The sequence below is a fragment of the Rattus rattus genome, chromosome 5, assembly GCF_011064425.1.
Source record: "Rattus rattus isolate New Zealand chromosome 5, Rrattus_CSIRO_v1, whole genome shotgun sequence".
Taxonomy (NCBI): domain Eukaryota; kingdom Metazoa; phylum Chordata; class Mammalia; order Rodentia; family Muridae; genus Rattus; species Rattus rattus.
In genome coordinates this window covers 46,783,234-46,797,211 of record NC_046158.1, presented here as the reverse complement: position 1 = coordinate 46,797,211, position 13,978 = coordinate 46,783,234, and the positions used below count along the sequence as shown (strand labels likewise).

Genomic DNA, 13,978 nt, shown 5'->3' with positions numbered 1-13,978 from the left:
CTTCGGGTAGGTGTCCAGCAGCAAGAGGTAAAATGAGCAGCCTCTGACACTGCGTGTATATGTGTCCTATGACACTGTGCATGCATGTGTGTGTACCAAGTGACAAGGCTACTAGATCTGCAGAAACCCACCTAGTTCATAACTGAGCTTCCAGTGCAGCACGATACAGTGGGGAGAATCCAGGTGAGCATCTAGGTCAGCCTGGCCTTGTGTCTACTTTACTTGCATATTTCATTCATTCAGCAGATATTGGTAAGTGTTTTCTATGGATTGGGAGCCTGGTTGGTACTGGGTATTCAAAGATGAGCAAAGCACTTTTTTAAGTAGTTTACACAGAAACCAATAATTTTGCGCCAGCATGGTAAGAGCAGCAGTAAATGTAAAATGCTATTTATCACTGTATTCAAATTGGGAGATTAACCGTCCGAGGTTGTGTCAATGTAAAGTTCTTGCCAATGCAAGCATAGAAAGCAGGTAGAAGGCCGGCTTATCTGCATTGTTCCAGCACGCGTGAAGCACACTGCATTCCATGTTGAAAATAGGAGCGGGTGCTGAGGAACCTGCCTTCCACTAGGGGTAGCTGCACGCCTGTTCACTGAAAGCTGTGTAGCTTTAAAGTGAAGCCTACAGGTGGCTGTGTGAGAGGATTTGAGGTAGAATAAAAGCAGCTAAGGAGAAGGGACTTAATGTGACCCAAGAAGACTGTTAGGCCCAGGAAAGGTAGGAGATTGTACTGGAAAGAGGCAACTGTAGTTAAAGTAGGAATTAGAGGTGCTAGATAGGGTGCAGAATGAGGGAGAAATGTTGCACCTCCATGCTTGTGTGCTGCATTTGAGTGTTTGTGTGTGGTTGAGGGAGGGGAAAAAAAAGAGGCAAACACTAACATAGACATGAGCAATCTTACAGCTATATCCAATAGCAACCTTACAGACAGACCTTACAGACAGACCTTACAGACAGACCTTACAGACAGACCTTAAGTGTAAAGGAACAGGATAGGTGGGTTTATTCATCCGTTGGGAAGCGTTTTGCTGTCAGTGTGGCACCCTGAAGCCCTGTTCATGGAGGCCGTGAAGAGAATGTCAGATCCCCTGGAACTGGATTCACAGGCACTTGCGAGCCAAAATGTGGGTGCTGAGGACTTAGACTAGGGTCCACGGGAAGAGCAAGCAGGGCTCTCAAACTCTGAGCCATGCCCCCAACCCTGACCATGCTTTGAAAAGTCTCATTTCCACTGAGATCGTTCCCCTGGCTCCAGAGAGGAAAGAGGAAGCGGGGACAGAGCAGTACAGTGAGGGATCATGGATCCCTCGTCCCATCTCAGTCCTGACCGTGCTTTAGCTTTAGTTTTGGATCCCTCCTGTCTTTGTTTCCATGAGAGAAATTAAGTCCTAACACATGATTTTGGACTGTAGGTGTTGACGCTCAAGGGAGATACGAGGTATGGAAAAACCCTGATTGCCAATGACGGCACCTCCCTCGGAGTTGGTTTCCCTGTTGGCATAGCTGTTGATCCTGCACGTGGGTGAGTGATATCAAGTGGCGGTTATGTTCCTGTCGGCACCATCTCTGTCACCCACCGTCTGTTGGATGACGTGTCCTGTTAACATTTCAAACTGTAGGGTGGGTGACATTTGAACACCGTAGACCCCAGTGAGGGAGGGCAGTCGCGTGAAGAGCAGCGGTAACTCTGGATTATATTGAATGTGAAGGGTATATAAGGATATAAGCTGTGTCTTCTCTTGAGTTCAAGCAAAGAATGCTTAATGCACCCTATGCAGGAATTGTAATTACTGAACAGTACAAGACAGAACAACATTCTGACTTATCAGACCTTAAAGGCTGAGTAGATGGGAAATTTTACCATCCCGTCTTCAGTACCATTTAAAATGGCACATAGACCCCCATAAGAGCACTATGGAGACAGTGGCAGTACGCTGGTTAAAAGCTCCCCTACATACATTGTGTTGCCCTTACCCATTTCCTGGTTCATGAAGCACTCATATTTTTTTCTTGGTTCTAGGAAACTATATTGGTCAGACCACGGGACGGACAGCGGGGTTCCTGCCAAGATTGCAAGTGCTAATATGGATGGAACATCTTTAAAAATTCTCTTCACCGGGAACCTGCAACATCTGGAGGTTGTCACCCTGGATATCCAGGAGCAGAAGCTGTACTGGGCAGTCACCAGCAGAGGCGTGGTATGAGCCACTTTAGTTTTCTCTCTCTGTGGTGTGAGTGGCTGTGCGATTCTGAATGTGCCGAGCTCTCGGCAGCTTGAACCAGAGCCTCACTATTGCCCTTTCTCTTCACGGTTGATTATCTCCCTCCTGTAGTCTTGTACTCCACCCCTCCCCTCTATGTGCAACATAGGGAAATACAGAATGACGGTTATTCTTTTTTCCATAAACTTTGGTTTCATTTGGGATAAGATATCACAAGTTTCCATTTCTTACCCGTCCTTTCAGAGATATTTATTTAGTGTTTCAGTGATGTCACTGTTTTCTTTGAAAACACTCCAGGTTCTCCCATTGTAGAGTACACACACACATACACACACACACACACACACACACACAGAGAGAGAGAGAGAGAGAGAGAGAGAGAGACATACACAACATATACACATGCACACACACAGACAGACACACACACAGACATACATAACATACACACACACCACACAGACACAATGACATACACACACCACCCAGACACAATGACATACACACACTACACAGACAAACACACATACAGACATACACAACATACACACAGATATACATACAGACATATACAACATACATACACACCACACAGACACACAAACACATACCCCCCCACAAACCTACACAACATTCACACACAGCACATAGATGCACACACATAGACAGACATACACAACATTCACACACAGCACACAGACGCACACACACACTCTTTCTCTTTCTCTCTATTATAATACTCAGTGTCTCAACTCAGCAGCTAAAGACATGGTTAATATACATTACTACACATGGTTAATACCCTTAAATTTCCTCTACCGATTATTTTAAATTCCAAGATAGAGCTCCTTTATTCTGCAACGAATGCTCTGTAAGGCTCCATTTGAGACCTGACTTTTGCTGTATGCTTATGCAACTGATCTTGGCCAAGGAAGCGCTCAGTAATAATTAGTGATGAATTAGATTGTGTCTGTGTTGAACATATTCTGGACTCTTTCAGCAGTAGTGATTTTAGATTATTGACACTTATATTAGTCATAATGACCATACAGTCGAACCACCAGATATTAGCTTCATTTCTAAGATGCTATTGTTGTTCTTAGTAATAACAATTATTGTTATTAGTAGTAGTATCATGAGCTACAGTTCTGGGCATCAAACTTCGGGCACTTGCCAATTCTACCTAACATCATTGTACAGCCTCTGCTCTCCTGATACGCACAATGATGGTACCTACGTGCATACCCCAAAACAATAAAAATACATCAAACTTGCAATACGTGTGTAAGCACCTTGCATGCTTGGGGGGCATATTTGTAACAATGAGGGCATTCTTGTCACATGGGGTGGTCTCTGCGTACAAGTTAGCACTGGTTAGACAGTACTGGATCTCCCCTCCCTGTTCTCACCCACAGTGTCCTCCTGAACCTGTGAGCTGTATGCTTCACCTCTTGTTCCTGTCTAAGAACTAGTTCTCCTTATTTAATCGTCAGAGGCCCCTGCTGTTTCTTATTACCTCGCCTTATGTCCAGATGTTGTCTACCACCATAGTCCTGAGCCCTCTGGCCACGAGTGACTTATCATCCCATTACTGAGTTCTTTTTCATGCTTTTATAAAACAACTGTCTTAATAAAACTGCAGTCCCCAGTGTGATCTTTGCCCAGTTGAGAGCTGCTGGCCTAGAGAGCAGCTTGAACATTTTTCTGCTCTAGTCATTGGCAGCCTGGAAGTTCATAATTTTTTTCTTCTATGTTTTTGTACTGTCTGTCATGTCTGGCATATAACCTTCTGAGTTCCCTTGCCTATGAGGTAGTGAATAGTCTAGACCTTACTGTCTCTGTCAGCAGCAGTGCCCCACTGGATTGCTGATGCTAAGAAAGTACGAAGAGACAGGCTTTTGGACCCAAGTTAAACCAGTTACACCCCTCCAAAGCAGTCTACTTGGTTCTTTCTCAATGGTCAAAAGCCAGTTTGACTTCACACCAAAGCATCGTGCTTGGCTCCCATCCAGTAGGGCTGTCCTATAACTCTGGGGCACATGTCTCCTATCCTGATTAAAGAATCATGGATAAAGATGTTACGGCCAGTGTCTGTCAGCCACTGCATGACGGAGCATGCTTAGACATTTCTATGCATTCTTAAGCATGCTATGAGTGGGTGGGTGAGATAGTTAGCTCTTTGTAGGAGGGAGACAGCTAGTGGGCTCAAACTATGATGGACCCATTCCATAACAGGTCTGAGAAATCTGAAGACAGAATAGAGTGCCACAGAAATGCAAGAGAATGTTAACTTAATTAATAAGAATGTTCTCTTATTTCCCTGTGAATCAGCCAAGTAACGAGAATTGGGATCTTTCAGATTGAGAGAGGAAATGTGGACGGTACAGAGAGGATGATCCTGGTGCACCATCTGGCCCACCCGTGGGGCCTTGTGGTCTATGGCTCCTTCCTTTACTACTCTGATGAACAGTATGAGGTCATTGAGAGAGTTGACAAGTCCTCTGGGAATAACAAAGTCGTCCTCAGAGATAACGTTCCGTACCTGAGGGGTCTTCGGGTTTACCACCGCCGCAGTGAGTATTTGTCACGTGTGATGCACAGTCACATGTCTGTCACCCTCACATCTAGAAGCCTCTTTTCACACTGTAGTTCCCGGTGCATGTATGCACATCCATGCAGAATCATGTGTGATATTTGACAGTTAAATGTCTGACTAGTCTCAAAGGCCAGAATTGGCTTCAGAGTAAACTTAAATCCTATTCTTTTTGAGTTTCAGAGACAGAGTTCCTCTGTGTAGCCCTGCTTGTCCAGGAACTCTCTCTGTAGACCAGGCCAGCCTTGAACCCAGAGATTCACCTGCATTGCCTCCCAGATGCTGGGATTAAAAGTGGCCGCCACCACTGCTAGGTCTTCTCTCCTAAGTTTTAACGCTGACCCTGCTTTTTACTTTATAGCATTCCTCAGCACATTATCTGCCTTTTATTGTCCAGGCTTCTTGTTGTAATAGAACTTCATGGAAGGGCACTTGCTTCTTTTGTTTTATTTACTGTTGTACGCCCAAGATAAGGAAGACTATTTGTCTATGAATTTTTAGTCTTAACAGGAATTGTGCCCCCTCCCCCCGACAAATTAACTTCTTTATTTTATTGATTCAGACCCTTTACTATGAGTAAGATCTTGAAATCATCATAGACACCTGCCTGCCTCTGACTCCCAAGTTTTTATATTAGCAATCCATAGTTTTGAGTCTCTAACCAAAGAGAATCAACAATGTTGTTTCTCCTTTGCTGTTTACTTTTTCTCGCATGTGATTAAAGGTGCCTTTTAAATCTCCTTATCTTATGGGTTGATTTTTGCGGCGGCACAAACAGCCAGTATATAGATTTCTGCCATCTTGAGTCCTTGTGTGCCTTTTAAGGAAGGCAACACAACACAACACAACACAACACAACACAACACTACTCCATCTTCTAACCGCCATGTCCGCTTCCTGCCAGGACTGATTAGGCGGTCAAACAAATCCCTGTCTTTCAGCATTTGCTGATTTTGTGCTTACGTGCTTGTTATTTTTATAATATTCGGTTGACTCGATTAAAAAAAAAAAACGAGCCAGCCTGCCAAGCACGTACGATTACAGACTGATTTTGAATTCTTTCAGATGCCGCTGACTCGTCCAATGGCTGTAGCAACAACCCCAACGCTTGCCAGCAGATCTGCCTGCCCGTGCCAGGGGGACTGTTCTCCTGCGCCTGTGCCAGTGGCTTTAAGCTCGGCCCCGATGGTCGCTCCTGTTCTCCATATAACTCGTTCATGGTCGTTTCCATGCTGCCCGCAGTGAGAGGCTTTAGCTTGGAGTTGTCTGATCACTCGGAGGCCATGGTGCCCGTGGCTGGCCAAGGTAAGGGAACTCCTAAATAATGTTTGCTTCTGTCTGGTGCCAGCTCCAGTGTGGCTGATAAGCTCATCGGACTCTTCTGGACGGCTGTCAAACTCAGAGCTGAGCCAAGTCCTGTGCCTGGAGTTTGCTCACTTAGAGCTCTGGGTCATGGCTAGAGGATCTGCATTGGTAATGGAGCCAGAGTTTGCTGGTTTATGAGAACCACAGGCCTAGAGGGACAGAAAGCATAGCATGGATTTTACATGAAATATGGAAGAATGGTTGTTTAGGGAAACTGCTCTGTAGTGAGGTGTAGGCTCGTTCTTTAACATAACAACGAAATAATAACATTTTAAAATAAGAATGATAATAATAGTAAAATCCACAAAGATTCTTTTTTTGGGGGAGTGTATAAAGTCTCACTACGTAGCCTTGGTAGGCCTCTAACCCAGGCTATCCTTAAATTCAGAGTTCCCACCTGTCTCTGCCTCCCGGGTGTGTGAATTAAAGGCATGCACCACCACACCTGACTCTTAATAATTCTGTTTTTATTGCACTTTATGTTTGCATACTGTGAATCTGTAAATGTGTCCTTCAAATATGCCAGGGTGTGTGGGTAAAACTCATAATTTTCTAGCACCATGAGGAATATGTGAGACTATCCTCTCAAGGATACTTGTTTCAGAATTCCAAGGGTTGGTGGTAGAGTTTAGTGGAATAGAGCTTACTCTGTGGCAGCATTAAGGGCCATGAATTTGCTCCCCTGCATTGCAAGGCCAAATCAACCCAGCAACAAAAGGAAACAAACTCAGAAGAAGTAAACCTTGACATGTAGTATTGTGTTCTCAATATGAAATCTTCTTAGCGTATGTTGTCAGTAGTTTGGCTAAGGTGTTCCCAGTCCGTCACTGCTTTGTAAAGAAGCGTTTTCCCCTTTGATTATCTGTTTTATTTTACTTGGGCCCCAGGAAGAACTTGTTCCCTAAGCTACCATTGGCTTTAGTAGTCACCGGTGACTACTGATCCCTGGTGATCCTGCCTGAAGCGCTCATACAGGATCGTCTTGTTCTGCCGTTCTTTCACACCTATGAAATCTCAACACCAGTTGGCATATCAGGGTGGACCGTGGGAATCTCACAAGACTCCTTCCCTAGGAGAACTGCTCAAAGAGGGAGACTCAGTGAGCTTCACTAACTGGTCATCCAACTCTTAAGATGTCAGTGCATATGAGTAACACAGACCCTTGCAGTTACACATTTACATGTATGTATACATGCAATAATAATAATAATAAAGGAAAACATGTATAGAGGTGGATGAAAAGGATGAGAACTTAGAAGCAGACGACAGGGAACAATAGTGAGGAGCAGGGTACGATAATAGGGATGAAGAGTTCTACGGGAGGACATTCGTCTGTATCCTTAACAAATGCTAAGAAGATGGGGGAAAGGAGGGGCCAGTTCATTTGGCTGATTTTTCTTAAATATTCTAGGACGAAATGTTCTGCATGCGGACGTGGATGTTGCCAACGGCTTTATTTACTGGTGTGATTTTAGCAGCTCTGTGAGATCCTCTAATGGAATTCGTAGAATCAAACCCGATGGGTCTAATTTTACCAACGTCGTTACCTATGGCATTGGGGCAAATGGAATCCGGGGTGTTGCACTGGACTGGGCAGCAGGTAGGTGGTCTGTGCCTTTGTTTCCATCTCTGTCGTCTGTATTGATTTCTCTAGATAATCGATAAGATCATTTAAGGCTAGGCCACACACTAAATAAAAAGGCAGGGTGTTTTATTTGACGGATTAATTATGGAAGAATCATTTACTTTTCTTCTATTTCTAGTCAGTCAAGTAGGAAAAACACCAGATTGTAGGTTTGTAGTTTTTGTCTTAGGGTTTGACAGCAAATTTCTAGATTAGAAAGATCTAAAATTTATATGAAGAGGAAAGGCGTTCACTTTAATGTCAAGCAATTCTAGTTGTAGATTCTTAATTGCTTCCTCGTTAATGCACAAAAAACTTATTAGGTGTTTCTCTTGGTTACTAATATGCCCAGCTCACTATTTCATTAATTTACTCAGGTTTGAGTTATCACTCAAAAAGTTTATTTTTATAAACTTACATTGAAATTTATTGTCATGAAAATACAATAAATTGTTTTTATTTGGTAGGTCTGCTCCAAGTGTCTGGTTGTCTTTTTAAAGTGTCCCATACTTGCCAGTGTTTCTCTGATCATACTTCAACCTTGCATATTTTATTATCAACTTCTTTTCTTCTGAGTTTTCCACTCATCGGCATCCTTTCTTTCTTTCCCTGTAGGAAATCTTTATTTTACCAATGCCTTTGTGTACGAAACCCTGATAGAAGTGTTACGGATCAATACCACGTACCGCCGTGTACTCCTCAAAGTCTCAGTGGATATGCCCCGGCATATTATTGTGGACCCCAAGCATAGATATCTCTTCTGGGCTGACTATGGGCAGAAGCCAAAGATCGAACGCTCTTTTCTTGACTGTAGCAATCGAACTGTCCTTGTTTCCGAAGGCATTGTCACCCCTCGGGGCTTGGCCATGGACCATGACACTGGCTATATTTATTGGGTTGATGACTCCTTAGATTTAATTGCCAGGATCCATCTTGATGGAGGAGAATCTCAGGTGGTTCGCTATGGCAGCCGTTACCCAACTCCCTATGGCATCACTGTGTTTGGAGAGTCTATCATTTGGGTGGATAGAAACTTGAAAAAAGTCTTCCAAGCCAGCAAGCAACCAGGGAATACAGATCCACCCGTAGTGATAAGAGATAAGATCAACCTGCTCCGTGACGTGACCATCTTTGATGAGCACGCCCAGCCCCTCTCACCAGCAGAGCTTAACAATAACCCTTGTCTGCAAAGCAATGGTGGGTGTTCCCACTTTTGCTTTGCCTTACCTGAGTTGCCTACTCCCAAATGTGGATGTGCTTTTGGGACTCTGGGAAATGATGGCAAGAGCTGTGCTACCTCCCAAGAAGATTTCCTCATCTATTCCTTAAATAATTCCCTGAGAAGTTTACACTTTGACCCTAGAGACCATAGCCTACCTTTCCAAGTGATAAGTGTGGCGGGAACTGCCATCGCACTGGATTATGACCATAGAAACAATAGAATCTTCTTCACACAAAAGCTAAACTCTCTCCGTGGCCAGATTTCCTATGTCAGCCTGTATTCAGGGAGCAGCTCTCCAACTGTCCTGCTGTCAAGTAAGTACACACCAGGGTTAGGGTTTACCTTGGCAGTAGATATAAGGAGGGCCAAATATTCAATTGTCTTGATGCCCTTTGAGACTTTAACATCTTCTTGTGATGTGTCTATGTTTGTATATCCAGATATAGGGGTGACTGATGGCATTGCCTTTGATTGGATAAATAGAAGAATTTATTACAGTGACTTTTCAAATCAGACAATAAATTCCATGGCTGAAGATGGAGCCAATCGTGCTGTGATTGCCCGTGTTTCCAAACCCAGAGCTATTGTATTAGATCCTTGCCGAGGGTATGCCAAGGTCTTCTTGATTTATCTGCTTATATGACGATGGACCGGGGACTAGAAATTACTTTATGTTCATCGAGAACAATAATAATGATAATGTATAAACTTTCACAGAGACAGATTTTGGGGCCTTTTCCTGGTCTGACTTAGAGCATCCATTTTGGCAAAGGATGGAATGGAATACTTCTTTACTTACCTGTACATCGATAGTTATTACAACCTATGAATGTTTTCACTGTAAAAAAATGGAAAAGTCTTTAAAAGCTTCCTTGTCGTGAATTGATTATGCCCTCTGTTTGACTAACTAGGTACATGTATTGGACTGACTGGGGTACCAATGCCAAAATCGAGAGAGCCACACTGGGAGGAAACTTCCGGGTCCCCATTGTGAACACCAGCTTGGTTTGGCCCAATGGACTCGCTTTGGACCTTGAGACCGACCTTCTGTACTGGGCAGATGCTAGCTTGTAGGTGTCTGAATCATGCGGAAACATAGGACTTACTCAATGTGGTAAAAATCTGATAGACCAGACACTTATTGCCTAAGTGTAGAATTAAAGTTTTAGGAACTATTTTATGTTCTAGCTTGGTGACTGAGAATGTGTCTCCATCCTCAGACATCTAAATTTCTGTATCACTAAATGTAACTATAATTAAAATGGAATTACTCATTACTGACTATAGGCCTCAGATTTGAATAATGTATCTGTTGGTTTGGGCTCTCTTTTCAATCAGTTCTTTTTCTCTGGCATGCTTCTCAGCAAACTTCACTTTAAAACTCCCTTTTAAGCACTTGTCACATAATTATGGGATATCTTCAAGTAGACTACATTGTAGTCGGCATGATTGAAGAGTTCAAGAGAGGAAATGATTTTGTTCATTACAGTTGTTTCTCTACATGTTTGTTCCCTCGCAGAATCTGGTCTTGTGATGAAACATTCTCGTTTTTTTCTTTCATTCTCTCTTTTGAACCATAGCAATGATGTTTTGTGCCATTCTAAGTAAATTCCTCAAAGTAATCAATGTCATTAAAGGAGATCAGTTCTTTTTTTATTTTTTTGCTATGTTTCACACCAGGTCCCATGCATTATGCAAATCCTTTCTTGGATTGTTCCCTCTTCTAATGTTAGCCTGGGTCTTATGAAGTGATGCTATATGTAGGCTGTTGTATAAGCCAATAAGACTTACCATCACCAAGAAAGACACATGTGCCATGCACCTTATAATCACTACTTGACTAGCCATTTGAAGCAGGCCTAACCATTATAATTCTTTTTCCGTTTAGCAATTGCTTTTCTTTCTCTTTGCTTCAGGCAGAAAATAGAACGCAGTACTCTCACGGGCACGAACCGAGAAGTCGTCGTCAGCACTGCCTTTCATTCCTTTGGCTTGACTGTCTATGGCCAGTACATTTACTGGACAGACTTGTACACCAGAAAAATCTACCGTGCTAACAAGTACGACGGGTCAGACCTGGTCGCAATGACCACACGTTTGCCCACCCAGCCTAGTGGTATTTCCACAGTGGTCAAAACCCAGCGGCAGCAGTGTAGCAATCCTTGTGACCAGTTCAACGGAGGATGCAGCCATATCTGTGCTCCAGGTAAGGGGGCTGAGCAGGAAGAGGAAAACAAGTATTTAGTCACAATGACCGCAACAACGATGGCAAGGACAGCTGGTGAGGGAGGCTGTGAGGGTATTTATTACCTTCAAGAAGAAAAAGAAATTGAAATTCTTGATTTCAGGTTATTTATCAAGTGGACTAAGGGTTATTTTGAGAGGGTTGTATTGTGGGGTTTCTGTTCTGTTCTGCATGGGTTGGATTTGTAAAGGCAGTGTAAGTGGAAGCTTGTTGAAGGGAAAGAGTAAGATGAAAGGTTTGGCTTTCTGACTAGAATAGGAATTCCATTAATCTTTCTGTATAGGAGCTATCGTTTCTAGTGTGGTATTTTAGGGTGAAATAAGAATCCCATTGAGAGCAGTCTCATAGGAATATGTACTTTCTGATACTGTGTCTTTGCGAATTCTTCCATGGGACTCCATGCTGTAAGTGGGCAGTGGTTGTTTTTAATGGAAAAACAGGTCAGAGTATAGTTGAAAGGTGGATGGAATCTTAGGGTTTTACTGCTGTGAACAGACACCATGACCAAGGCAAGTCTTATAAAGACAACGTTTAATTGGGGCTGGCTTGGGTCCCTCATCATCAAGGTGGGAATACGGCAGCGTCCAGGCAGGCATTGTACAGAAGGAGCTGAGAGTTCTATATCTTTATCTGAGGGTCGCTAGCAGAATACTGGCTTCCAGGCAGCCAGGATGAGGGTCTTCTAACTCGTTACCACAGTGACACACCTACTCCAACAGGACCACACCTTCTAATAGGCCACTCCCAGGGCCGAGCATATGCAAACCATCACAGATGGTGTTTCATCTCTAAGATGTCGTACACGCCATTCTGGAGGAGGCTGAGAAAGGTACCTATGCTCACGCGTTGCCTCCCTCTGTCCCAGGTCCAAATGGAGCCGAGTGTCAGTGTCCTCACGAAGGCAACTGGTATCTGGCCAACGATAACAAGTACTGCGTTGTGGACACGGGGACCCGCTGTAATCAACTCCAGTTCACCTGCCTCAATGGGCATTGTATTAATCAGGATTGGAAATGTGACAATGACAACGACTGTGGTGATGGCAGTGACGAGCTTCCTACAGTCTGTGGTAAGCCGGACTCAGGCTTGGCGTTTGGAGCTAAGATGTCATTGTGCAACTGTTTGGCACAAAACATTGCAGTATGGGTAGCTTTTCTGCTGGAGCCAAAAAACATTCACTCGGATAAGTCAGGCTGCACTTCAGTTTAATCACCTCGCGTAGATGAGGAAAGTCATTCGATTAAAGTCCTGGCGTTAATTTCTAGTCTCTGTAGAGGTTGGAAACATTGCTTAGGTTGTCTGTCTATACAGCAGTGGCTGCCGGAGATCTTCTAAGAAGCAGGAGAGCAGGTTGATGGCGGAGCATGACAGTAACAGTAACCCCCCCGTTACTGTTACTGTTACTGTTATCACTTTATCACACTGCTTCTGACTGTCCCTCCTCAGCTTTTATGTCATTGGAGTAAGGGGATTTGTAGCTGGGTACCTTTCTCTAGGAGTGTTGTGCTTTTGCGTGCTTTTCTGCGTTTGAGATAGACTTGAAGTGGCTTTCGTCACTTATTTAAAATGCTTCCTCTCTTTAAAAGCCCTTTGCATCCAGTCTGACTTTCACATCCAGTCTGACTTTCAGGCATTTCCAAGAAGCAAGACAAACTCACCCTAGGAAGTTACAATGTTAACGTTACAATTTGTTACCAGAAGGAAGGAGTCTTGGCTCAATGTCCTTTCTTCCTCCTAGCCTTTCACACCTGCCGATCAACAGCCTTCACTTGTGGCAACGGGCGATGTGTGCCTTACCACTATCGCTGTGATTACTACAATGACTGCGGGGACAACAGCGACGAGGCAGGATGCCTGTTCAGAAACTGCAACAGCACCACAGAGTTCACGTGCAGCAACGGGCGGTGTATACCGCTCAGTTATGTCTGCAATGGCATAAACAATTGCCATGACAATGACACCTCGGATGAGAAAAACTGCCGTAAGTGTGTCTAAAGTCCTTCCTTTGGGGCTCCGCGGTCCTACGTTAGGACGCAGGAGATGAAATCTTTCCATAAAATCTATTGCTTTCTGAAAAAAAAAAAAAAACCTAAGTGGTTTTTTAATCAATTAAATGATATAAAAATATATCTACCTAATATTTGAATTGTTTAATTTGTTTAATATATATATATATATATATACACACACACCCCAGGAACCAACTTGGGCCTCTCTTTACCTTTGAACTGGTTTGGACCTCTGATTTAGACCCTTCTCTGGGTCTGTTAACGTCGCCATTGTTTTTGATATGCTTGGTAGGTCTGTTCCAAGTGTCTTTCTTATCTGGTTGTCTTTTTAAAGCTCCCCACACTTGCCGGCCGGATTTCACAAAATGCCAGACGACGAATATTTGTGTTCCCCGAGCTTTCTTGTGTGATGGAGACAATGACTGTGGAGATGGGAGTGATGAGAACCCCATTTACTGCGGTGAGTATGACAGAGCTGGCTCGCCCTCTGTGGTTCCAGAGGCGCGACCGGGCAGCACAGAGACGTCCTGGCTTTAATACTGAAAACTGAGTCTGTCGGCAGATGCGGAAGGCAGTTGCTTTAAGACATGAGTAGACGTGGTGGGAGAAGTCTCACGCTTCAAGTCTATTTTTCTGGAAAGCTGTTGGTATCCCAGGCCTCAGTCTGTATTTGTATTGTAGAAGTTATTATTTAG

General features: G+C 43.7%; 1 protein-coding gene across 1 annotated transcript in view; it reads left to right on the top strand.

The window, feature by feature from the left end:
- Window positions 1-13,978, top strand: part of Lrp2 (LDL receptor related protein 2) — a 155,444-nt gene that overhangs the window by 90,395 nt on the left and 51,071 nt on the right. The window contains exons 35-46 of the mRNA XM_032903435.1: window positions 1,416-1,525; window positions 2,024-2,201; window positions 4,585-4,798; window positions 5,884-6,123; window positions 7,595-7,783; window positions 8,423-9,343; window positions 9,470-9,635; window positions 9,941-10,099; window positions 10,946-11,235; window positions 12,140-12,343; window positions 13,013-13,255; window positions 13,618-13,743. Coding sequence (XP_032759326.1) covers window positions 1,416-1,525; window positions 2,024-2,201; window positions 4,585-4,798; window positions 5,884-6,123; window positions 7,595-7,783; window positions 8,423-9,343; window positions 9,470-9,635; window positions 9,941-10,099; window positions 10,946-11,235; window positions 12,140-12,343; window positions 13,013-13,255; window positions 13,618-13,743 — 3,040 coding nt within the window. The remainder of the gene's footprint in view (window positions 1-1,415; window positions 1,526-2,023; window positions 2,202-4,584; window positions 4,799-5,883; window positions 6,124-7,594; window positions 7,784-8,422; window positions 9,344-9,469; window positions 9,636-9,940; window positions 10,100-10,945; window positions 11,236-12,139; window positions 12,344-13,012; window positions 13,256-13,617; window positions 13,744-13,978) is intronic.